Source organism: Cheilinus undulatus, linkage group 18 (genome assembly GCF_018320785.1).
Source record: "Cheilinus undulatus linkage group 18, ASM1832078v1, whole genome shotgun sequence".
Lineage (NCBI taxonomy): Eukaryota > Metazoa > Chordata > Actinopteri > Labriformes > Labridae > Cheilinus > Cheilinus undulatus.
In genome coordinates, this window is record NC_054882.1 from 31,361,508 (window position 1) to 31,385,961 (window position 24,454).

A 24,454-nucleotide genomic window follows, 5' to 3' on the forward strand; every position below is an offset into this window, starting at 1 on the left:
GAGACAATAAAACATGCAATTAATTGCAATCAAATACAGCTAATACACTAATTATGGACCTTGATCACATTAATGCTGACAGTCTTTAAAATATGTATTGCTGACGCACAGCAGCAAGTGTAAACTGTACAACAGAGCCCTGTGCTAGATAGCTTTCCTAAAGCAAAGTAAGAAACCCTTGTGTGCATAGAACGGATGACACTGGTGACAGTGATTTTTGACTCAATTGCACTGAGATAAAAAGGTCCTTGGGGAGGAGCCCTGGTCCCAACAGCAAGATCCAAACATCTCAGAAAGCCAAAAATATTTTTATAATACAAATTATGTATAGGCTAGGTAAATCCCTGTAGACATTGAATCACTGAATTGGTTGAATGAGATTGTGGTTAAATGCCATGCAGTAAATTAAATATGATTGGTAGCAGAGGAACAGATAATGCATCAATATTGAGCCTATATTCCTGTTCTATAAGTTCGACCTTAACATGAAAGTGTTATGATATGGTGAGTTTTAGTTAGGATGTTCTTGTAAGGCCTGATAAAGTCATGTTAAATATTTGGGCGTTAATACCTCAATTTGGGTGAGTCCTGTAGTTTTCGGATTTTTTCACCTGAAAAGAGATGTTTCAAAATATTTTCGTCACTCACTGTGATCGCCTCTATCTGAATAGGGAAGGGCTTTCTATTAGTCTTTGCCTGGGGCCTCCAGATGACCAAAACTGCCCCTGCTATTGTCAAGGGAAAATAAAACGGTTAAAAATACAGATGTTTGTCTACTCAGGGCTTCTGTGCGGGAGTTTTCTGTAGTTAAATCCTGTTTGTGTGATAAAACCTCACCTCAGGGTATCACTAAGCACCTTTACAGTCCTTCAGCTCCACGTTGCTGACTTTACAAGAACATTAATGGACATGTATCAGAATTTGCACAGCTCCCCCTGGTGACAGAAAGAAGACTTGCACTAAATATTTGTGACATTTGTGATTGTATCTTGACATCTAAGTGTTACAACTCCCTTTTAAAAGAAGCTCTGTCTTAGCAGCTTCAACAATAAAAAAACAACATGTAAATGATGCATTAAAAGTGATACTTTAATCATTTAATATGTACACCTCTGTGTATTGATCAGTCACAGGAACCTTTTTAACAGAATCAGCCACTCTTTAATACTTATAAAACTAGTTATCCTTAAGGTCCAGAATTGCGGCAAAATTTTTAATGTAATTGTGGCAAATTTTGGATGAAAGTATGAGAGGTTAGGAGGGGTGAATATCACAGAGATTCTTATAGAATGAATGGATCTCTGACTGACCTCTATAATTATACATTTGTGAAAACAATGGGTAAGACCACCTCTACGAATCTTAGGATCCTGCTTGAGCAACATTTAAACTTTGATTCCCAAAGCCATGGCTCACGTTTATTTATACTGAGGTTTCTGTTATTTTAACCAGGTATTCTGGTACTCCTTTCATAGATGGTAGGTTTACATTGAAAACACTGTGATCTAAAATAAGTTAAAAGAGGTAAGATGCTGTATATATACCGTCATGATATGCCTTCCCTTCACAAAGTATACTGTATAATGTCCTGAAAAGTGTCTACAGTGTTTTTTCAACTGTGACTGATGAGATCTGCATTATTAGATGGCATTTGGATGTGTAGAAGAAATGATTTTAAATACTTAAAGCTGTACATTAACATGAACATTTACAGTCAGTGGTTCTCGAGTTCCAAGTGCAGCTCATCTTAAAGTTTAATCCATGTGCTTCTCTTATTTTGATGACCAAGTTCATCCACTGTTCACAGAATATTTACAGCACTGTCAGAAGAGCTCCACAGTTGTTTCCAGCTCATGAGAAATGTTGAAAACCAATTTATTCATGGATATACTCTTCACTAGTTGAGCTTTATTTAGAGTCAAAGGTCTCGGTCTTCCTGGCTCTGACTGCCCGAACAACAGGCTCCTCGTGGTTGTTTAGTGTCTTTGTGCCTCTTTCCTCCTCTACGGACTGCTAGCTGATCTCCAGCAGATTAATGTTGATGTTGAAGCAGATGACGGAGGAGTACTCCTGCTGACACAGTCCTGGGATGTCAAAGCTCACCTGATGGACAACAGAAAACACACAGCAGTGAGAACAATGAGCTCTTACCCGACAGTTTTTGAGAAAATAATGACATTCACTAAAGTTTTCTCGTCTTTGATTTAAACTTAACTAAGAACAAAATCCAAGAACAGTAGAGAATGCTCTTATAAACATTTGAGTGCTGATATGACAGGAAAAAATGTTTAATTTTACACTTGTCAGTGCTCAAATGTGTTAGATTAAGAACAACACTTCGTGTCCATTTGCCGGAGTTTTATTATTAGACACTACCAATAAAACCCTATCCTCATACACCAGCATTCAAATGTGTTTAAATGTTTCATCATTTTAAAGCAACATGTTTTAGAATAAATGTACGTTTTATTCAAATAATTCTCACTTTAAAAAAAATTCCCCAATTAAACTAAACGAAATGCATGCCATTCGTGATGAAAGCACTGTCTGAACAAGTGATATCATCTAAATAATGTGTTTGTAGCACATATTTAATAGCCACTAGTGGCGCTTAAACACAATTAAACCATCCTGTTTGGTTTTTTCTTTCAGCGCTACATCCACTTTAGAATTATTAAGGTGTTTCTTATATCTGGAGTCTATTGTACAATTATTTTTATGGTTTATTTTGATTTAAGCATCACCGATCTCTTGCCTCTTCTCCACTCACTCATTCCCCTTCTGATTTTGCACACTGCTTTGCAGTCTCATGCCCTTACATGAGCGTAAAAGAGGCATTTCTCTATGCCAGTTAGGGAAAACGTGCACATGCTTCCCGTTTATGAGCACCCGGCTAGGGCTGGGCAACTTATTGCAAATTAGATTAAATCGCAATATGGCCTGGTGCAATTTTCAAATTGCAGAAGGTGCAATATTTCTTTTACCTGAAATGTGAGTCAAAATACTGGTTCAAAACTTTTTTTGCAGCAGCAGCAGAAATGTTATGCGTTACATATCATGCAATAATTCTAGTGGCATATTTTTAGAACAGTGTACAAAAAATTTTTGTATTTTATTCAGCACTTTTTGGCTTAAAAACTAACAATTGTTGTCCATACCAAATAAATTTAAGGAGCAATCTCTCACCATCTACATGCTAATCAGTGGTTAACTATTGTTTCACCTGATAGTTATACCAATTTTAGTGCACTTATTGTTGAGCATTACTGTTGAGTCTTGAGTTAGTTTGCATTATTCCAACACTAAATATAAGCAACAGGCAACTGCAACATGCGAAAAAAATTAAAAACAGAAGTTGAATTTAGATCCTTGAAGAAGAGGCAGATGTTAAGTATAAGCCAACACTAAAACCAAAGGTTAAAGTAGTGATTCTTAGAGAGGGCCAGAAATTATACAGGGGGGTAGAAAAGCAATGCTAAATAAAGTCAATGCACATTTAGTCCTGTTTCCAAAGCATGGCTAATCATCAGTAAGTTGGTCAATAATCAATTGAAAAAAAAAGTTCAGGTATTTTTGTAATAATAGCTGTGTTTCTAATATTCAATTTTTGTCCTTTTTGTATGTTAATAAAATTGGTTTTATCATATGTATAGTTAACTTTGGGACTACAATAGTGTTTAAATACCTCAGGACCCACATGCCCAAAAATTAAGTGGGAATGTGAAGGTCTACCCTGTTTTTTTGAAATGAAAATGGTTCTCTAATCTCAGACAGAATAACTTCAGATGCAACCTGGAGCGCTGTGTTAACATGTGACATGGATTTGAAGCAAACCATGGCTGCACCATCTCACAAAGAGCTCTTCATGCTTTAACGTCGGAGAAGTCTTGCATATTCTCTTCAAATATGTGCAGAAAATACTCCCTAATCTCTCTGGTTGTGTTGAACAGGGCCAAAAAATACCCACAAATAAAATTTAACCCAAACAAAAGTATCCGTTGTGGCTTTATAAATAGATCCGGCCTCTTACGTCTGTCTTGCCAGCTTTTGCAGTTGGGTCCAGATGCATGAAGAGTGATGAGAGTATATCTCTCAGTTTCTTTGAGCGCTTCCTGTCTGTCTGCAGCAGAAGAGCCTGATAGCTCACTGGCAACCCGTACCTGAGAAGTGACAAAGTCATTAGTACTCTCACAAAGAATGAACAGGAAAGTGTACCACAATATTTTCTTCATTAATGAGGATAAAAAAGAAGAGAAAGCCACTCATGTTTGTAGCACTGACCTGAGGACTGATTCCACAAACACCCTCAAAGCCTTTAAGTGAATCCAGGCAATGAACACCTCGCTGAAATTCACCTTCAGCCAACGCACAAAGATTCCCTGAGAGGAGATGTCCACATTAGTTACAAACTTCAACAAAGAAAAATCCAATTCAAACTGAATTTAGGGTCATAAGATTAAGTCTTTAAATTCATTTATTCAGTTCACAATTTTCAATAATTTTTGTTGAGGTCACAGGTTATGACTTTATTGACTTGTACGAAGTTAGGGGTAGAGCCAAAAGTGTTAAATGTCTGATGCCTAGCCCAAACTTAGGGTTCATGTTCATGCCTCACCAGATTTTTTTTTTTTTTTTTGCTCATCAGACTGTTAAATACTCTAATTTAAATAAAGTACAAAATACAAAATCTGATTTAGAATTTCGACTGACATATTCATAATTTGAGCCAAAATTATAGTTTTACACAAAAAACTTCAGTACCAACTCCATTTTTAAAATCTGACTGTTCTCAAGGTGTCCTCATTGTTTTTAAATCAAAAATCAACACGCTGAAGATCAATAAATTTTACTTCTGCCTCACAGAAAGGAGAGGATGCTCTCTGATGTTTATTGTTCAAAGTTTTATTACATCGGTAGGGTAGGAATTTGGTGTAAATGTTTACAATTGGTGTACAAAACTGTTCTCAGGTCAGATTTCAGTTTAGCAGTTCGTATTATGTGTTCAGTGCTCTGATTGGTTTAGAAGTGATCCCTCATACTACTGGCTGATAGTTTATGACTGCATGAGATCCACCCCAGTTATCGTTCCTCAGTGATTCAGTAATATGGCTGTTCTCCCATTTTTCCGTCAGACTTTAGCACACCATCAGGTTTCCCTTTTGTGTGTTATGACCAGAAAACCACAAACAAAGATATAGAGTACATACAGACCTGTGATGCCTTCTATGCCTGACATGTGCACATGCCTTCAATAAAGTGGAAAAGGAAATCTATGCCTATTTCCTACCGTGTCCTGACAGACACCCCACGGAGATAGTATTTTAGAAAACATACAGACAGTTATCAAGTCCTTAACAATTGGAATCATTAATTTGGAGGCTTTTTTGCCTTTATTGGGAGAGGACAGGACAGTGAAGAGCATAAGAAATCAGGACAAAAGAAATGGGGAATGACATGCAGGAAAGAGAAGAGCCCCTGATCAGACTTGAACCTGGAAAGCCCACTTGGGTGACTAGCTTTCTTATGTGGGACATGACCGAACAGCTAAGCCATCAACACCCCATATATTTTTGTTAGCGCCCTATCAACATGAAAGCAAAATAATTTACTATTTTTAATTTTGGTCACATGAATGGCATTTCTATGTGGTGATCAGCAGGGTCTATACTGCCAGTGAACAACAAAATCCACAGCGAAGACGAGCCACAACATCTGATGATGAAAAATGAAGCCAGTGCAATAGACTGAGTTTCTTGAGAGTCCACTGGAGGCTGGTCTCACACTCCCACCTGATGTTAAATGCAGTTTGTTACATCAGAAGTAATATGACATGATTGAATCCGTTATTTTATCATTACTTCATCAAATGTTTGAAATGACTTCATAATTTGCATTTACACATTTATCTTTGACTCCAAAAGGGTATTTGGGACTTAATTTAGGGAAAGATGCGAAGTGCTGTTGAGTTCACAAGAATGTGGTGTACACAAACAAAATTGAAAACACAGTGAAACTTCTATGAACAAGGTCTATGACGTTTGACTCACATACTGTTCCTTCTTGTGAACACTGAGCTGCTTCATCTCCTGCTGCCTCTTCTCCTCCACATCAAAACTGTAATCACGCACGCTGAACCTGTGTGATCAGAGGCTACACTTTGGTCATTCACACAGATAACACAACTTTAAATTGGTGGAGAATTTTCTACCAATTCATCCTGCTTACTTGCTCTCCTGGGCTTTGGCTTTGAATTCGGACACAGCTCTTTTAAAAAGTGTAACGGAGAAAATTCCTCCCTCTGCATCTTCGTACAACTTCCTGATGACCACACACAAAAAAAAAAAAAAAAAAGTTGGAGTAAAAAAAGAAAGTGAAAGGACAAGCTGAAAGATGATAGTTAAGTAACAAAAGCGACTTAAGACTGGGCGACACCTATCAACGAGGGAAATATAAATATGAAATCAAATATTGATGGCTCTGTTGGCTAAGACTTGTTCTTAGGATGGACCAGGACTGCATTCCTAAAGTAGCTTGGAGATAGACCACACCTGTAAAGAAGAAACAAAGGATGCCCACTGACTTGGAAAAGAACTGCCACCTTAGAATTGAAAACTGCTGAACCAAACTTGGGCCAAACAAAAAGTACTTCACAAGATAGGATCAAATGGAAGCAGGTATTTGAAGGGCCATGTAAGAATCATCATATCCACCTTATTCTTAGCCCCTGTGATACTTTGCAATTTCCCAGTCTATCAGACCGATAGACTGCAAAGAGATGCAATCCTGATTGTTAGAGTGATTTGGAGTTCAGGATATGCCACTGTCACCTGTTAAACCTGAAAGGGGATTTTATTATTCCTTCTTGAGAGGACAATATAAAGAAATTGCCTCTGTGGAGGTACAGTAGGAAATTTAGCTCTCTTTTTCAGCTTCATATTGGTATTTGCAAGGACAAGGACAATCCTATTTCATTGACGACCTCACACACTTTGTAGCAGATGCAGAGCCTAGTCACAGCGTTAACATTTCTCTATTTAGTTTGTGGAATTGTTAAAAAAAAAATTTCTACCAACTAGCCCCTCTTTAAATATATGAATTATATAAATATCCATGATTCACTTAGTCAACTCAATTTAGTAAATCTGAAATTCCATATTAAGAATTCATATAAAATGAACATTAAAAGAATCACATCCCTGATGACCAGCATGTTGAAAACACTGTTTTTCAAGACACAAATTTAACTTTGTTTAGTTAATAGTAACAAGAACACAGCAACAGGTACCAACACTCACAGCACAGTATTTCTACAGTATTTCGGGAAATGTAACGTTCAGCTTACAATAACATTTAGCTGGATGTCTGCTCAAATAAAAATGAAGCAGTAGTTACTGAATTTTGGGTTTATTCTATTCAAAACGACTGCAATTGGTGCTAAGTCACTTTAGTAAGCCATTGGAAGAAACAACAACTGCAGTTTCCAGAATTTCCACCATATTTGCAGCTACTGTAGACCCCCTAGGAATAAGGTGGATATGGATCACGTGCTCTGTTTTTCTGGATTGCATTAGTATTACATTTTCTGTTTACATGAACACATTGCATATTGTACCGTACCATTGTAATCCAATTGTATGGTAGCATCATGAGCTGGGTTGTATCCTGTGGCTTCGGACTTTATTGTCTTGTATCATATATGATATCGTAGTACAATGTGTTGGGTTGTGTTGTAAGGCAGTGGTTTTACATTTTTAAGTTAGTTTAGTCAATACTCATTTCAGTCTTTTATAACGATAGTCCCTAAACAACAATTCTTCTGAGTATTTATTTTTTCTATAAGGGTAGAGGATTCATGGGGTAAGTTTTGAGCAGGATGTCACAGAGCATTCAAATTTCACAAACATTATTTAATTCTCTTGTAAATGATATATGTAATCTCAATGAGGCTTTCCTGGTTAAATAAACCTTAATAAATAAATAAATAATTTCATTGTTTCTGTGCTTTTACTCTTGGACTCTTACTTTCTGTCGGTAATGAAACACCTGCTGTTACCAGGCCCGACCTTTTAGACGCTGAGAGTAGGTACTCTGAGCTCAGCTGGTGCACTTGTACCTGGATCAGGTGTAGAGTCTTGTCTTACATAAAGAGAGCTCACCTGCTAGAGCGAGGAACCACAAACTGAGAAAAAGACTCATAAGATCTCTCCCACTCCAGGTAGCACCCTCTAGGGCCAAAACATGGAGAGAAACACATTTATAGAGAAATACTATCGCAAATATTATGCATTACAATGACGTTAAAGACTTGTAAATGTGTCACTGACCTGCTGACCAGTATTAGAAGAGTTGTGAGGTACTCTGACACCACCAGGTCTTCTTTCCTCACTATGCTATTCAGACTGCAAGTTTGTAAACTCCCTCTGGAAAGACAGAAAGTCCAGTTCATCATTTCATGGTTAATCTTAAGTGAACAGAGGATACTTATGTCCTATTGAAAGGATATGTGCTCTGTGAAGAAATCTGTGAAACCAAAAATGCCCTTAGTATTGACCTCCACAAGTAAACCATGCAAACTAACACTATACAATACTAATAATGTGTATTTACTTAGCACACAGCAGAGAAAACTTACTGGTTTTTGTGCTCTAGGCTTTGCAGGCTGGACTTCACACTGTTGTATGCGAGAGTTCGGGATCTTAGCTCGGCCTCCATTAATGAAACTTCCTGACACACATGCAGCAAAAAAACACATAAGAGCATCAAAAGTATACAGTATGTGAACACTCAAAACCTCAGCACCTCACTAAGCATAACATGAATTCCAAAAAAAGTTGTGGCACTGTGTAAAATCTCAAAAAAAGTAGGGACAGGTGGTGTGTAGCATCCTCTCTTGCTTTAATAACAGTCTGTAAATTTCTAGGAGGTGAGGAGACCAGTTGCTGGAGTTTTGGGAGAGGAATGTTGTCTCACTCTAGCTAGCAGGTCTATAGCTGCTCAACAGTCCTAGGTCTTCCTTGCTGGATTTTTATTTTATGATGCACCACATGTTTTCTATTGGTGAAAGGTCTAGAGTGCATGAACATTATTCTTAAATCCCTAAATTCTAAGTCACATATTATGCAAAACTCACTTTTTCAGTCTTTTCTAGCAAAAATATGCCCTGGTCTGTCCACAATCCCCTGAAGAATCATAAAAATTCCTGAGAGGCGGGTGTCAGGGGCAGAGTCAGAGAGCTCATTAACATTTGAAGCTACATAAACAGCTCATTTTGAGCAGGGCTGGAACAGAGGGGCTTTAGAAATGCAAAAATCCAATACAGGAGTATGTTTCAGGAACAAACCTCACAGAACCTCTGAGACCAATGTAAACTTGTCTTGCAGGTTTTCACAGATTTCACAGATTGCCTATCTTAATATCTGAGAGGTTCCCTCTAAAATGCTCCTTTTATGCCCATTCATGTAACTGACATGTTCCTGATTAACCTAATTAGTAGCAAAATGATCTGTTTATCATCAGTGCCACTTACTTTATCAGCCTTTTGTTACCCCGCTCCTATTTCTTTGAGATGTGTGCCTGCTATCAAATTCAAGATGAGCTAAAATTTTTCATGAAATGGTAAAATGTCTCAGTTCAAACATCTGATATGTTGTTCATGTTCTATCGTGAATAAAATATGACTTTATGAGGTTTGCAAATTATTGCATTCTGTTATTATTTACATGTTACACAATGGCCCAACTTTTTGGAATTGGGGTTGTAATTTGTAGGCCCCAGGCAATGACCATACAACTACTCACACAACTACTGTACATGAGCACAGGATACAGACAAATGTAAGCATCAGTATTTACTTGTCACATCTTGTTTGAGTAACAGCATGACAGAAAGTCTCCATGTGTAAATATAGCCTTACGTATTGTGAGACAAGGTGTATCTTACAAAGTTAAACAATATGTGCATGCTACAGTTGAATTATCAGTTCTTGTACTATCCTCGCTATGAGTAGCCAACATTCAAAGCTAGACAGCTAACAACTTAAAATCCTCCAAAAATTTAAAGGCATAACTTTTCTTGTCATTTATTAAAGCATTCTTATCCTTTTATTTCTTTGTAAAACTGCAATGAAAAACACATTACAAAATGCATTAAGAAAAATAGACAGAAAATAAGGCACGGTAAAAATATCAATCAGCTCTGCTGGCTAAAACTCCACTACAAATATACAGTCAAAAATACAAAGCACAAACTGACCTATAACCCTCTGCTTCTATCCCTATCACAAAAAACACCATACTCGCTGACAATTATTGTCCAAAAGATAATCCTGCACAAGATTAATCAACTGCTGCCTGCACTCCAAGGCCCTCACATGGCAATAAACTAGCCAGCAGCACATGGTCCCTGGTCTCTCTTTCAGCCAGGAGGGGGCAGTGTAAAAACAACTAAACTCAGACTGCATACAAAGACTTTTCAGGCAGGGGGCAGTGTAATAAAACTTAACTGGACAGTTCTTCTACTACAAACCATATTTTATATGTTTTCTATGACATTTTACAGCAAAGTGATTCACAGTTTCTTTGATTTGATATTTCGATGTACTCTATGGACTATGATGCTCCGCTATTCTATGCATTCTGGTTCCAAATATGCATTTTAACCACTGAAGTAATTTTTGATGATCATCTAATATTTGTTGTACAACTATTTTGCCTATATGCCTTGACATCTCAACTTCCAGTCCTGAAAAATGAAGCCAATGCAGAAGTGCAAAAAAAAATTTGCAATACAGCGAATGTCCACTTGAGGCTGGCTGCAGGAACACCAGAAGTCCCAACTGGACACCTGTTAAAAAGCCGTTTTTTTACACTAGAAATAAACTGGTTTACTGCCTGGTTCAAAAACCAAATGTGTCTCATTAGCTAATGTCTTCATGTCCTCTCATTGCACTGGGGGTGAATTTTTTTGTACCACAATCATTTAGATTATATTTAGGAAAAACCTCACTGTGCACTGATTGGTGTGTCTCATTTGATTGACAGAAAGCTTGACAGGCAGAAGCTACAATTCTGTCAACCAGAATGCTAGCTAGCTAGCTAACAGGAATTTGAGCTAAGTGGGTGGGCTGTTAGGTTGATCCAAAGTTTGGTTGAAATATCGATTTCAATATGGAAGCCGCCGCAGTTTGGCTTCAAGAGCTGTTTGAGTCCGCCTATTGTAAGCAGACGGCTGACGTCACACAGGCTTTGTCCAATTCTCTCTACAGTCTATGGCCACAGCAGATAAAAATCTGCTTTTGGCACCTTTTTGCACACATTATTTGCTGATGGATTACATCAGCCAAAAGATCCGTTATCGGCCAATACCAATATCAAACTGAAGCATCAATGTGTCCCTAACTTACAGCATGTGACGGAAGCAGTTCACATTTTCCATGGCAAATATTGTCAATGGTGTGGCATTTGACTGGTTAAAGAATCAGGGTGAGACGTTACGTATCAAAAAAATGACTGTATAGACATAGGAGATAAAGTGTCTTTAAGGGGGCACCAAGACTGACACAACATAACATTTCTAAAAGAAACTTTTATTAATGTTTGCTCCAAATTTCTTCACTAAGTGGCTTCTTCATTAAGAGTTGTTCAAAACGGCCATGATTATATTGAGGTTTTTCAGCTATGGCTTGGGTTCACATCTTCCTATTTTCTGATTTTTCAAATCAGAATATTAGAAATTATATTAACATGTTTGTACCTTGTTGATGATGTCTGCTAGGCTGGACAAAGGCAGAGCTGTGGGATACCTGGCTTTGTCCCACTGAAACTTGGTCACATAGCTCATCAGATCAACTGAGAAACAACCATGGACAGAGTACAATGACAAAAAAGCAAAAACACAACACCATGCAGAGGTACAGAAATGATACAACAAAAATGTCAGCAATGTAAATACTGCACTAAATTAAATTAAATTACGCTAAATCAAAGGTGTAGCACAAGCCAGAACACTCATGTAAACAATGCACACTGAATTTAAGGAATCACAGCACTTCATCTAAAAGAGCACACCACCAGCAGATAAAATACCCCTAAGAGACTTGAGGTAAGCTTTCAGAGGTGACAGGACGGCTCTGTGAGTCACGCCATGGTCTGATGGGAAGAGTTATCAGAGAAGCTGGTTAGCCTGGTTTGTATTTGCCAGCTGTGGATCTGTATCAGTAAGCTAATAAAAAGGAATGGATTAAGTGAAAATGTGGGTGTTGCTGTATGGAAAGCCATCTAAGCATTTGTTTTATATCCTTAATATCAAGTGTTGATCCCTGTTGATCCAGTGCTGTTATCTTCTTCTTATAGACAACCTGCATCTAATGACAAACAAAGGGTGAGGAAGCCAGCAAAGACGTAAGCATTTAAAGAACTGTGCATGTATAACTGCTAGCATCTACAGTCTGTAGTGTGTGCATGTGTATGCAGCTGTATCTATGGTTTAAAGTTCTTCTCTAGAGCTTTAAATGAAAAGAAAATGAAAAAGACCCCCCAATCAAAGGACAACAAATGTTCAGAGAAGGTGGGCAGCATAACATTGCTTTTGCAGCAGGTGTAAATTCCCAGTTTATAGCCACTGCTAATGCAAGGACAGGATTCCTTTATGTTTTTCTTCTTCTTTTTGATTCAGTAAAAGAAAATATTACACACACACTAAGCTACAGATCCACAGAAATATTTGCAGGTTGACTAAAGGCCAAAACATCCTTATGTTTTACTAGCTGGAGTCTTTTGTGCAAAATCTACCAAAAAAGTAAAAGACATGACATCTTACTAGCTTCCTAGGTAGTAGGTCTACACACAGAATTGGCTGGGCCCCTGAAAAACCCAGATAATGGGCCCTCCCCAGTTGTGATTTGTTGATGATGTGTCCTTTCTAACAGTTACCTCATTTTGGAGCTGAAAAGTGTGTCAAACTATTATAGGGTTATGATGTTCAAATGACTCGACATGGCCACATTTTAGCCACTTTTCACCATTTAAGCCAAGCATTGTTGCCACTTTTTGACAATTTCTGCCACTTTTTAAACCACTTTTCACGATTTTCCTGCACCTTTTAGGCCATAGTTTGCCTTTTTAAAGTCATTTTTTTGCTTTCATTACATTTTTGCCAGTAAGTAACCACTTTTCACAAATTTTTGCCATTTTCGACCAATTTTGCCAGTTTTTTGTACTCTTTTCTCAATCATTTAATTATTTTTCCCTCTAAGTTATATCAGTTCCTTCTGCTTCATTTTCCAGCATTCTGGTGTCTGTGACTTCACAGTATAGCCCTGAAGTCTTACATTCCTTCCCATGTTCAAAGTACCTGTTCACATTTTTAACATTACCAAAAAAAGGGTAGTTCTGTTTTAAGAAAATGGGTTATTTTGAAAAAGGCTATACTGTACAACAGCTTAAATTAATAAAATTCTTTTTTTTTTTTTCAATTAAGAAAAGTCTATCATGCAGGTTAAAAATAAAATATGGTCATCACAGATTAACTTTAAAATGGACCATGATTTCCCTGACCTCCATGGGTCCCCAGTTTGGCACGGCCCCAGAAACCTCTACCCTTTATCCCCCCTCATGCCCCTGCTAGCTACCACCAAAACAGCACTCTAGTTCAGTCAATAAACCAGTCCTTTTTTGTATGGCGCCAGTTGAAGTTGTCTCAAGACAATTTACAAAGAGGGCAAGTCTAGACCGTACTCTTCGGTGTATTATCATAAACAGTTATCACCATGAGCCTAGCACTAGCAAGAACCTTGAGCAGGACCAGACTCATGTTGACGGCCATCTGCCAAAGCTTTGCTGGGGTTGGGGGAGCAGCAGGGAAGCAAGAGAGAAGAGGGGGATGCATTTGACAAGCTAAGTGATGAGCTAAGGCATTCAGCTGTTGTGAAAGAACTACAGGACACTGACACTGAGTATCAAGAATATAGAATAAATGCTAAAACAGCTTTCCATATGGATGAGTGTACATTCACCTATAGTTTGCTTTATGAAGTGTCATGTGCATACAGCCTGAGGCTTCTAACGCACTTACTGGATGAGTTTCTATAAGCTGTAATTAACACCCTCATTATGCATGGGTGTGTGTGTTTGTGAGCGTGTGACTCACCTCCATTGGCTAAGGCATTCTCCAGCACTTTGTCATCAGACTGCTCCATCACCTCCCTCATACACTGATGTGTTTTTTTAATCACACTGAGCAGGTGAAAGGAAAAAACGTCATGATCACAAAAATGCTTCCATGAATTAGAGAGGTTGTCATTTATGTTGTATTGTATTGTATTATTATATTGTATTTAGTCACAGTTTCTCAAGGCTTATTCTCTGGAAATGTCTCTTCTCCAAATGGCAGTGAGGTCTACAATGAACTATCAAATAAACTGAGGGATTAATTTAAACAAGAAAAGATGAAACAAAATAATATTATCATCCCTACTTACACCACTCCAGCTCAAGTAGACCAACAAAGAATTTAAAATCAGGAGGGAAAACTAACCGTCAGCGGCCCCTGACCATCAATTTATAATGACACAGACTGCACACAAGCTCAGAGTAACACAACTTATTTAAGGACACCGCTGCATGTAGCTACAACCAGGCCATAACTACTGAGACAAAAAGCACGAGCAACATTTTCAGACTGATACTTAGATATTATTTTTTACCTCTCAGTCAGTGTGTCAAGCTTGGAAAGATCATCTGACACGCTGAGCAGACTGTCCAGTATTCCCACCTGAGGTCACAGCAGAGACAGCACAGTTAGTGTTACTGTATCATCGATCCGACATCACAGAGAGCTCAGATCACACAAGCAACGCTCCAGCATGGCCTGGTTTTTAAAGGAATAGTTCAGCATTTTTTGAGTGGGGCTGTATGAGGTGCTTATCAATTGTAAGTTTATGAGCCACAGAAGATGTCGGTCAGCTCAGCACCTTGACTGATAAACGGACAGGATTGCAGACGCAGGAGCTAGGCTATACACTGGGTGGAAAGTAAGTAATTACATTTACTTAGCATTTTTGTATTTTGTACTTTTTTAAGTATGTCAGTGACATTACCTTCACAAAAGTATATTTTGGGAAAATATTGTACTTTATCATGTTAATAAAAGCATAATTTACTAAGTAAAAAAACTAAAACTAAAAGCCTAAATCAGGAGGTTCTAGTGAAACATAGCAAGAAACTGATTCCACATCACATCCCAGAACATCTGTTGCACTTCACTTTATTATAAAGGTGTGTCTTAAACCAAAAAAAACTTGGCTTTTGATCCATATTATCATGTTGGTATTGACAATAAAAGATAACATTTTCCTGTACGGCTCCTCAGTAGTAACTTACATTTATCAAACTTTGAATAAAATATGTTTTGCTTTCACTGCAATAGATTTATTTGCCTGCTACTAAAATGATTTTGGAATAGTTCATGCCTTTATGGGCACACACTACATGGAACTGATTTTTAAAAATATTTTGGTGTTAAGAAGGACAAAAGTTATGCCTAATTGGAGGTGTGGCTGATATGACTGCAGGTTAGCATGGAGTAGCTGTTTGCTGGAAGGCTAAGCTCTGCCTCAGTTCCATGTCTTTGTCTGGTAGGCAGGTAGTTAGTTTGACGGCAGTGCCACACTGATATCTCAGCTTACCCCCTCCGTTTCTAGCCATTATAAGCAGATATTAATATAAAACTGTTTTTTTTTCACATCTACTGCATCAGGCTCTTTGAGAGAGTAATGCCTGCCAAAGAATCAAAACAAAAGACCTTTTTCCTGCATAGGCTTTTCATCAGTAACAACACAGCAGAAAAGCATCAAACCTAAGGATGGACAAAATGATAGCTCTAGAAATATGCAGCTAAAAGATCTCGATCTCCCCTTTGTGGCTGGCTATAGTATAGGGGATTGGACTCGCTGATCTCGCTGCAAAAGGCTAATGATCAGTTTAATTTGAAAAAAAAATAAAAATATTTAAACAATACATTAGACTAAATGTTTGTCAAAGAACAAGTAAAGATGGCCCATGTACAAATGTAGTTGATGGCCCCTGTGTGAAGTAACGCCTCTGTTCCATGGATGAATTTCATATACTGATGGAGAAAAGCTGTTTAAAAGTTGCTCCAAAAGGCTTTGCATGTACCTAGAGATGCAAAACCAGTCACCACTTTTAAAACATCCCTCATTAAGTGACATACAGGCATTAAATGACAACAGTGGTTTATCAATCAGTAAATAAACATTATGGAATGCCATTTTATGGTAAAAATTCTCATTTTAAAATAATATTCAGGGAATGGAGTGGAGCCAAGCTGTCCATCACTTCATGGTGTGGACAGATTCAGTGCAGCTAGACAGTGCTTCACCATGGTGTCTGCTGCTGATTGGCTTCAGAAGTTCCATTTAGTAATCAAATGACTGACTTCATTCAGGTTTTGCCCAATTTTTTCTACAGTTTATATTTGCTCCAAACAGACTTTAAATATATTGTGAGTTTTTAGATTTTTTTTTAAATTAGTGAAATTACATGGGGTAAACATTTCCATCTGCTATAGTGTGCCTGCACTCCTGCCTGTTTCTCAGTAGATGGGCTGGAATGACTAACATCTCCTGTAGTTAATAAACTTACTAATAATTAGTACCTTATACACCCCCTCTTCAAGAATCCTAAACTTTCCATTTGAAAACTAAACCAGAGAGTCTACCTCAAAATGTCAGTGTTTGAACTTGTAACGAGGTGGAAAAGTGCAGCTAAAATGTGAGCAGGTGAGCATAGATCACGTTGAGTGAAATGGGTCAGATGGAAATTTTGCCTCAAACTGCAAAGAGCAACCTGAGCCTGTGCACCTTCACCAGAGAAGGACACCAAACACCATCAGCCTCCTAAGCAGCACTATACTGTACTAACACTGCATTAACCTACACATACAGTTCCTCTTTTCCTCTCTTGATGACAATGAAACTGTCACATATCTGGTTCTTGTGTAAGTATTTACTTTCTACTGAAGACCACTCAGGATTCTCTAATGGAGAGGTGATGAAAAATCCTACCTTGAGTTCAGGAATGGAGAACCTGCAGCAGGATGCCAGATGTGTTTTGGCTATGGTGCGCTTGAGTTTCTCCACACTGGTTATACTGGTCTTGTCCAAAGGGACAGAAATTAACCACAAGTCTGTCATGACTCCAAAGGCTTCGCATGGAGACATCCAGTCAAAAATCCTCCCACAAAAACAGGATTTGGCACCACAGGTACTGTCACACAACAAAAAAACAACAAAAATGGAAGAAAAAGTTATGTAAAAATCATAAAAGATAGCCCAGCATGTCAACTGTCTTATTATGCCAACTTTATAATTCCTAAATTACAGCCTGGATTAAATATCAATTATGCAGTTTTAACAAAGCCATAGTTTCCAATAATCATAGAAGCATTTTCCTTTAGTTCAGACTTAATAAAGAATAAAGAAATTTAAAGAACAGTGTTTCAAAGTAGAGATTCTTACCTTCACGTTATCCTCATGATTACTCTCTGTCAATCCCTCTGTGAGTGAGTGTGAGAGTCCAAGCAGCAGCTCTACCCGACACTGACTGATGGCTCTTTGTCCTCTAGGATCACAGGTAGCTCTTACATCACTCCAGGTGATTTGAACAAGTATAACCAGTTAGATCAGACACACAAGGATATTACACAGAATCTACTAAGGATTTATTCGGGACACACTAAGTAAATGATGAACATAATTAGGACTTTCTTGAAAAGAAAAACATGTTTCTGTATAATTTTTAGATTATATAAAGTATTGGACGAAGTCCGAGTTATGTCACTTATTTGTTTAATGAAGCTGTCCTCTGAATCAAATTCATGACTTTCATCATAATGAAAACCCTGTCTTATACTGCATTTTAGTCAGCCTAGAAAAAGACAAATTCTGACCTTCTAACAAACCATGCCCCTAAGAATGTATATTTTTTTTTATCCTTTTTAAAACAAAAATGGAAGATATGAAAAAATAATATTCTTCAGACAACGTGTGCCTAAAAAAAATCACAAACTACTTACACAAACACCAGGCTGTGAATAGATTTATTTCTAGAAATCAGAATTTTAACATGTACATGTATGTGTCTCCTGGTATTTCTGCAGACAGCCTCTAGTGGACATTTAAGGAACAACAGTTTTCTGAACTTCTGTATAAACTTAATTTCTTAACTACAAAATATTCTGCTGGTCTAAAACTAGAGAATTTTCCATATTGATGATTAAAAGGACCAATGTTTGTACTTTTGCAGCTTGAAATAAATGGTTGACTTTAAATTCAAGCTTTCCTGTCACTGCAGTGTTCATTTGGAAGTTATCATCAATTTAATATTTAGAGGATGGCGGACATCGACGCGGTATGAAAACCGTCTGACTCCACAGATAATCAGGCCTCTTTCCAGATAACAGTTTTGTCATTAAAATCTAAAATATACCTTGCACTGAAGTCACTGCACTGCTTTGTCCTCATTGCTGCTGTTTTCCAGCTCCTCAACACCAACAACAGAGAAGTTGTCTCTGAAAATGAGAAAAACAAGTTTAAACAAAATTAACACATGAAAATATATATTCAGCTGGCATTCACTATACTCATTGGGAGGACAAAACAGAAAGGGATATTTGGGCAAATTTAAATTTGCGAAGAAGTACGAAAATAAGCAACAAATCATACGAAACTCACTGTCAGAAAGAGATCCAGCCAAAATACCAGACTCTGCTGGTTCTGGCGATCCAGTATATTTTCCCTTGTGCGGTGTACATGAAACAGTGTTCTTGTCATAGCTCCAAGACATAGAGACACAATGCAGTCATAGCTTTCCCAACACAAACTTCACTGCAAATAAACAGAGTTACTGTATATCTGTGATGGTTACCCTCAGCCAACCCCAATAGTGAACATTTGGCTCTATTTTGCATATGGTAAAACTATGCTCAGCACTGCCACAAATCACCGCGAAGAAAATATCAGAAACACAATTCCATAGCGGGAATAAATGCAAGAGTGAAAAAAAAAATACAGGCTGGCCGGGTGACGTTTTACCTTGCCACAGCTTTTATGCTAAACAACTCAGAACAACAACACAGTCACATACCACCAACGTTCATGCTTCAGTCTCTTGACAAACCTGAACATCTCAACACCACATAGGAGTTTTGTCATGAGAAAACCATGTACATTACAAAAGTACGTATGACGTTATTAGTAATATTTATCCCCCATCAACCGAAGCTCACCTACCGTTAGCTTTATGCTAAAGTGCTTTTCAACACTGAAAAATGCCACAAAACGTCAGCGTTTGGAAATGTCCATTTCCCTAAAAAGCTCACACAACCGTTACAGCCCAATGAGAGGTTAGAAGAACACCAAGTTAGACGCCTACCTGTCCAGGAGAAGGGCTTCCAGTTGGTAATCCAAGTTGAGAGCGATGCTATGGCGTAGTTCTGTCCATCTTTGAAATGCTTGTCATTTGTCCTTGTTTTATTTGTCGTGGCATCGGCTTTTCTTCCTTGGGCTGCTTTTCAGTGTAGGCTGTCGTTGTTAGTGTCAGAATAGTAAGGTTTTCGGGCCGGCGAGTCCGCCATGATCAAGTTGTCTGAGTGTGCACGCGCGCTACCTTTGCAACGGCCAATAGGAACGCTCCCTCCCTCCGTCCTGAGCCGCGATTGGCTGCGAGAACAAGCCTCCTCATTGGCTGGAGCATCGTGGATACAAAAGTCAAAATATACAAAAGTTCCTCAATTAACCGCCAGGAGGTGTAGCTCAGTATGGTAGAGCCGCGGCTATAAACCGTTACGTCCCCGGTTCAAATCCGGGTGCCTCCACCTTTTCAACTTTTTTACACCATTACACATCAAAATAGATATAGCCTTTTTATGGCTAGTCTTCACTCACAAACGTGGGAATCGGCCCCTTTTAACACAACTACTCGAGTCAACACTGGAGGCATGACTGTGCCAGTTCAATCACTGTCCATAGGGGGCCACTTTCTGCCTGTTGTTGCCTCTGTTCACCCATTATTCTCTCTATCAACAGATTTTTCCAATCCTTGTGAACCACAGTTAACCCAATTTTGCCCGTTTATATCGATTTTTCATCCCATTCCACCTAATTTCCACCATTTTTTTTGCACGTTATAGACATTTCAGCCACTTTTTAATCACCTTTTGCCACTTTTCATTCCCGTTTTTGCCACTTTAACCCATTTTTTTGGGTCATTTTTTCCACTTTTATCAAATTTTGGCCACTTTTAACCCATTTGTGTTCTTTAAATATCCAATTTCAACACCTCTTTACCATTTTTAGCCATTATGAACAAATTTTAGCAATTTTTAACCCCTTTAAATTTTGTTTTAAACAAAAGTTTTTCATCTAAAGAAGGCTAAATGAATACATAAAGATATTTGTTTGTTGATAAGAGTGGTTATTATTTAGGTTAAATACAAAATATGGTTTTCACAGCTTAACTTTACAATGGACCATGGTTTTGCTGACCTCCATGGGCCCCCAGTTTGGCTGGGTCCCAGAAACCTCCCCTTTATAACTCCTATTGGGCAGCCTTGTCTGCACACAACTATTCTTGAATGTTCCTGGCTGTTCAACCACCTTCAGGTCCTGAGGGGGTATTATAACAGCATTGTAAGCTTTATACTGCACTTGGTTACCGCTTCTTTAGCTTCCTGAGAATTCAGCTTTGTTTTCACTGCATTTTGACTTTCTCCCACGCCATTGGGATCAGTAGGACCTGATGAGTGTGCAAGCTCAGTCTTGTCTTGAACACCACTTCGTTTTTACCAAAAAAATCAGATGCACAAATCTCCCGAAGGTCCTGTAAGCAACTAGGTCACATTTAGAGGATATGTTTTGGCTGTGTGTTGGTCAGGTGATCAGCTGTTGGGGGTCCTCAATCAGTAAGGTGTCAATCACTGAGAAGCTATGGTAGAGGCATTTTTGCCCTTATTTTCACAATGGACAACAAGGACTTGTTAAGGTCAAGCATCAACATATTTCCACAGTGAATTTGGAACATTTTTGAAAATTCCCTTTTCTAAATCCACACATGCCATAACATTTCAAAGAGAATCAGCTGAAATTCTTAAATATAGCTTTAATTTATCCCATTAAAAGTTCCCCAATTTTTTTTTAACATATTCCCCGAATGACACAGTGAAACGTTATCATAAAGCCTAAACATCCTAATAATAGTTTTCAAAAAGTCCATCAAGCTTATTCCCCCATAAATGTCCAAATTCCCCAAAATTTAAAAATACATTCTACAAAAATATTCTGTGAAACTGACAAAAAATGACCTTAACAACCCTCAGCTTTCCATGGAGTTTTTTTTTCTTTTTAATTTAAAAAGACAACCTCCCCAAAATTACCAATGAAATTTCCCCATATCTTTAAAGATTTCCCAAATTTATATGAAATTACCTATATATATATATATATGAGTTGGCAGGTTTCTTCCAAACGCCCATCCCTAACGTAGAGTTTCAATGTTGCTGAACTCCTCTACATCAATGCTGTCCTCTCTCAGAGCCAGTGACATCATACTACACAGACTGTCATGAGGGAATAACATCATATAACTGCACATCAGTATGTTTAGGCAAGGATGTAAGCAGTGTCTAGTCACTGCAGCAGTACTCAACATGCACATCCACACAACGATGGCGGCAGGTCAATAGGGGGCGCTAGGGCGCTGTTCCCACCATTACTCTCTCCACAAACAGAGGACAGATCTTAAGTTCATTCAATATATTTTTTAAACATTTGCTGTAAATATAGATAAAATTACATGAATTTAGATCAATTCTGTCATGCACTGTATGAATATGATTTATTAGGAGATTGAAATATGTAGTGTGCAATAAATCAGTAGATCACAAACCTTTTTTTTCTTTAATACTAAATAAACGTTCATTTCCAAACATTTGGTATTAGAAAACAGTAACAACATTAACAGCAAGGCACAGTCATGATAAAGTACATTAATGATAAAAGATAAATTAATAAAAACAAGAACAGAAAAAAATATTTAGGATGAATAGAAAAAAACAAAGACCAAAATAATAATAAATAAATAATAAAAATACAACTCATGTATATTCTTGTACAGAGTTTACCAGAGGTCATCATTTATTTTCAGTTCATCACAAGCACTGACAACAGACATTTTTTCTGACTCGCAAAATTTTCGGAGTTCACACAATAGAAAAACAGATGATCTGTTGTTTCAGTGTCCATGCCACAGAAATACAGCTGTTATGATCAACATTAAACTGGAGTCTTAGCATTTCATTGGATGAATAAATATTATTCAAATTTTCAAATGCACTTATTTTACATCAGGACTTAAATGATATTTGATATAGTTTGTTTTCCATTTTTTACATCTGATTCTGAAAACAGTTGTATAATGGAGATTCTGTTTGGTCTTACTGGGTACAGAGTATCTGTGATGTAGTTTCATACCAGTTTTATTTTAATGTCTATTCTAATATTTTGTATTTAAAGTTTGACTGAACTGGGTTTTGCTTTGATTATTTTGTCAAATTCAGTATAAGTGTATGTTTGGTTATCTTATGAAAACTTTTGCTTGAAATATAACATGAGTCCCTGGTCATCAATTAAATAAGTTACTGACCAGATATTTTTATCCATCCAGTGTAGTAAATACAGAGATTTTCTTTGGACATTATTAAATCTGTTGATCCAAATAGGAGTCTATGTGGAGAAAATTTGTGTGCGAGTTTCTAATCTGCAATATTAGATGAAAAAAAACAGGCATAAGGAACATATGATGTGTGCCTTGAAAATGCAAAAAAAGAAAACAAAACAAAAAAAAAACAAACGAAAGAAAGAAAAAAGAGAATTTGCGGTTTACAGTAAATAAAAATGATTCGATTGTATGGGTTAAAAGAAATCAAGTATATCAAGACTGCATGTTATACAACAATTCAATTTAATATTTTTGGTTAGAATTATCTAAATGGTAAAATCTGAAGTCTCAAGGATATGGTGTTCCAATTGACTATCAAAATGTAAAAATTTATTCTATATTGCATTGATTATCCAGGTTAAGGTTTTATTCCATCTTAAACAGGTCAATATTAAGTACTGAAATCTTAAACACAGAACAAAAGAAAGATGAGGAAGTTGAAAAGCTGCCATTTCTGTATGGTTGTAACCCATTTTAATATCATTAGTCTCATAGCATATTTGCCAAAATGTGTTTTTTTTCTGACAACCTTTAAACATGACTGAAGTTTCTTATAGAGTAAGATAATACGTAGATAATCACCACAGGTCAAGTCAGGGCAAAAATGACACCAGGAACTCTACGTCCTGGCTCAGACCACCTAGGTGTCTATAGTTGCAGCTGCCCAGGCTGTGAAACAGACTGAAGACACAGGAGAGCTGATGAAGCTCTCAGCTGTGTGATGCCTCCTGTGATAGCTGTGGTCACACAGCGGCCCATGTTACAGGCTTTGCCCTGGCCTCCAAGCTGAACATGGTCGAAGGCACAACAGGCAGCCACAAGTTTTTGGTCCCGGCCGTCCTGTGGCAGCCTGGACAGCCCTACTGATGGTGCCACACCTCAACTTCAACCTCACCAGCATCTTCTGCATTTTTACTGACTTGGTGACTTGTTTTTTTGCAGGGACAATTTTTCAAGTCTAGAGCTGCTGCATTCATCCTCTTATCAATGCTACTGTCCATACACTAGCATTATTAATCAAGTCTCAGTTGCATGATTGTGCAAAGTAACCTCACACACCAGATGGAAAACTTTCAATTCTAAGCATTTGGGAAAGGGCAGAGGATTTGAAAAAAACTTGGAGTGTGATTGGATGAACGTTCTGTCTGTCACATCTTTACGGGCCAATCAGAGCAACGACACGTGACGTAGCCAATACCAAGGTGCGCATGTGCAGCTACTGAGGAATAACGCAAACCATGGCGACTATAGACATGTCAGTACACAAATGTTGTTGTTTTTGAAAAGAAAACAACTCACTGCTGTTTTTTGTTCTTCTTTTAATGAAGAAATGTCAAGTTCTAATAAAACTGGCGCTTTAGCAGCATCCATGCTGTCTTCCGACATAATTGCACCGGCCTCTTGTTGCTGCTTGCTTACGTCACGACTCTGCTGCGCCTGAAAGTACTGCCCCTCATCGCTGATTGGATCTGTCACTTTCTAACCAGGCCTAAACGGTTCAGACAGGAGCTTTGCAAGATGGATTCGCCAGTGAGAAACAAAGAAACGGGCGTATCCATCTGTTTTGCAAGGTTAGGTGCAAGGCCCAAATGAAACTAAGACAAAGGACTTAAACACACAGTAATGAGAGTAGAGCTGCAGTAATCCATGCTTTTTATAATCAA

The 24,454-nt window shown here is 37.8% G+C and overlaps 1 protein-coding gene across 1 annotated transcript; it reads right to left on the reverse strand.

Moving 5' to 3' along the window:
- Positions 1-1,197: 1,197 nt before the first annotated feature.
- LOC121526588 (V-type proton ATPase subunit C 1-B-like) lies at positions 1,198-23,700 on the reverse strand. The gene is made up of 15 exons (XM_041813234.1): positions 23,686-23,700; positions 23,473-23,576; positions 18,520-18,585; positions 17,081-17,282; positions 14,702-14,769; positions 14,146-14,231; positions 11,752-11,846; positions 8,633-8,724; positions 8,325-8,420; positions 8,157-8,225; positions 6,226-6,318; positions 6,048-6,135; positions 4,282-4,379; positions 4,031-4,160; positions 1,198-2,103 (listed from the first exon to the last, which is right to left on the reverse strand). Exons 1-15 carry the CDS (start codon positions 23,698-23,700, stop codon positions 2,014-2,016), a joined length of 1,392 nt encoding a protein of 463 aa, XP_041669168.1. The 3' UTR covers positions 1,198-2,013.
- Between the last annotated feature and the right edge of the window lie 754 nt (positions 23,701-24,454).

Coding starts and splice junctions, on each gene's coding strand:
- LOC121526588 (XM_041813234.1), bottom strand. Junction 14,770..17,080: donor TCTCCATTCCTGAACTCAAG/GTAGGATTTTTC, acceptor CTGTGACCTCAG/GTGGGAATACTGGACAGTCT. Junction 8,421..8,632: donor AGCCTAGAGCACAAAAACCA/GTAAGTTTTCTC, acceptor CTGTCTTTCCAG/AGGGAGTTTACAAACTTGCA.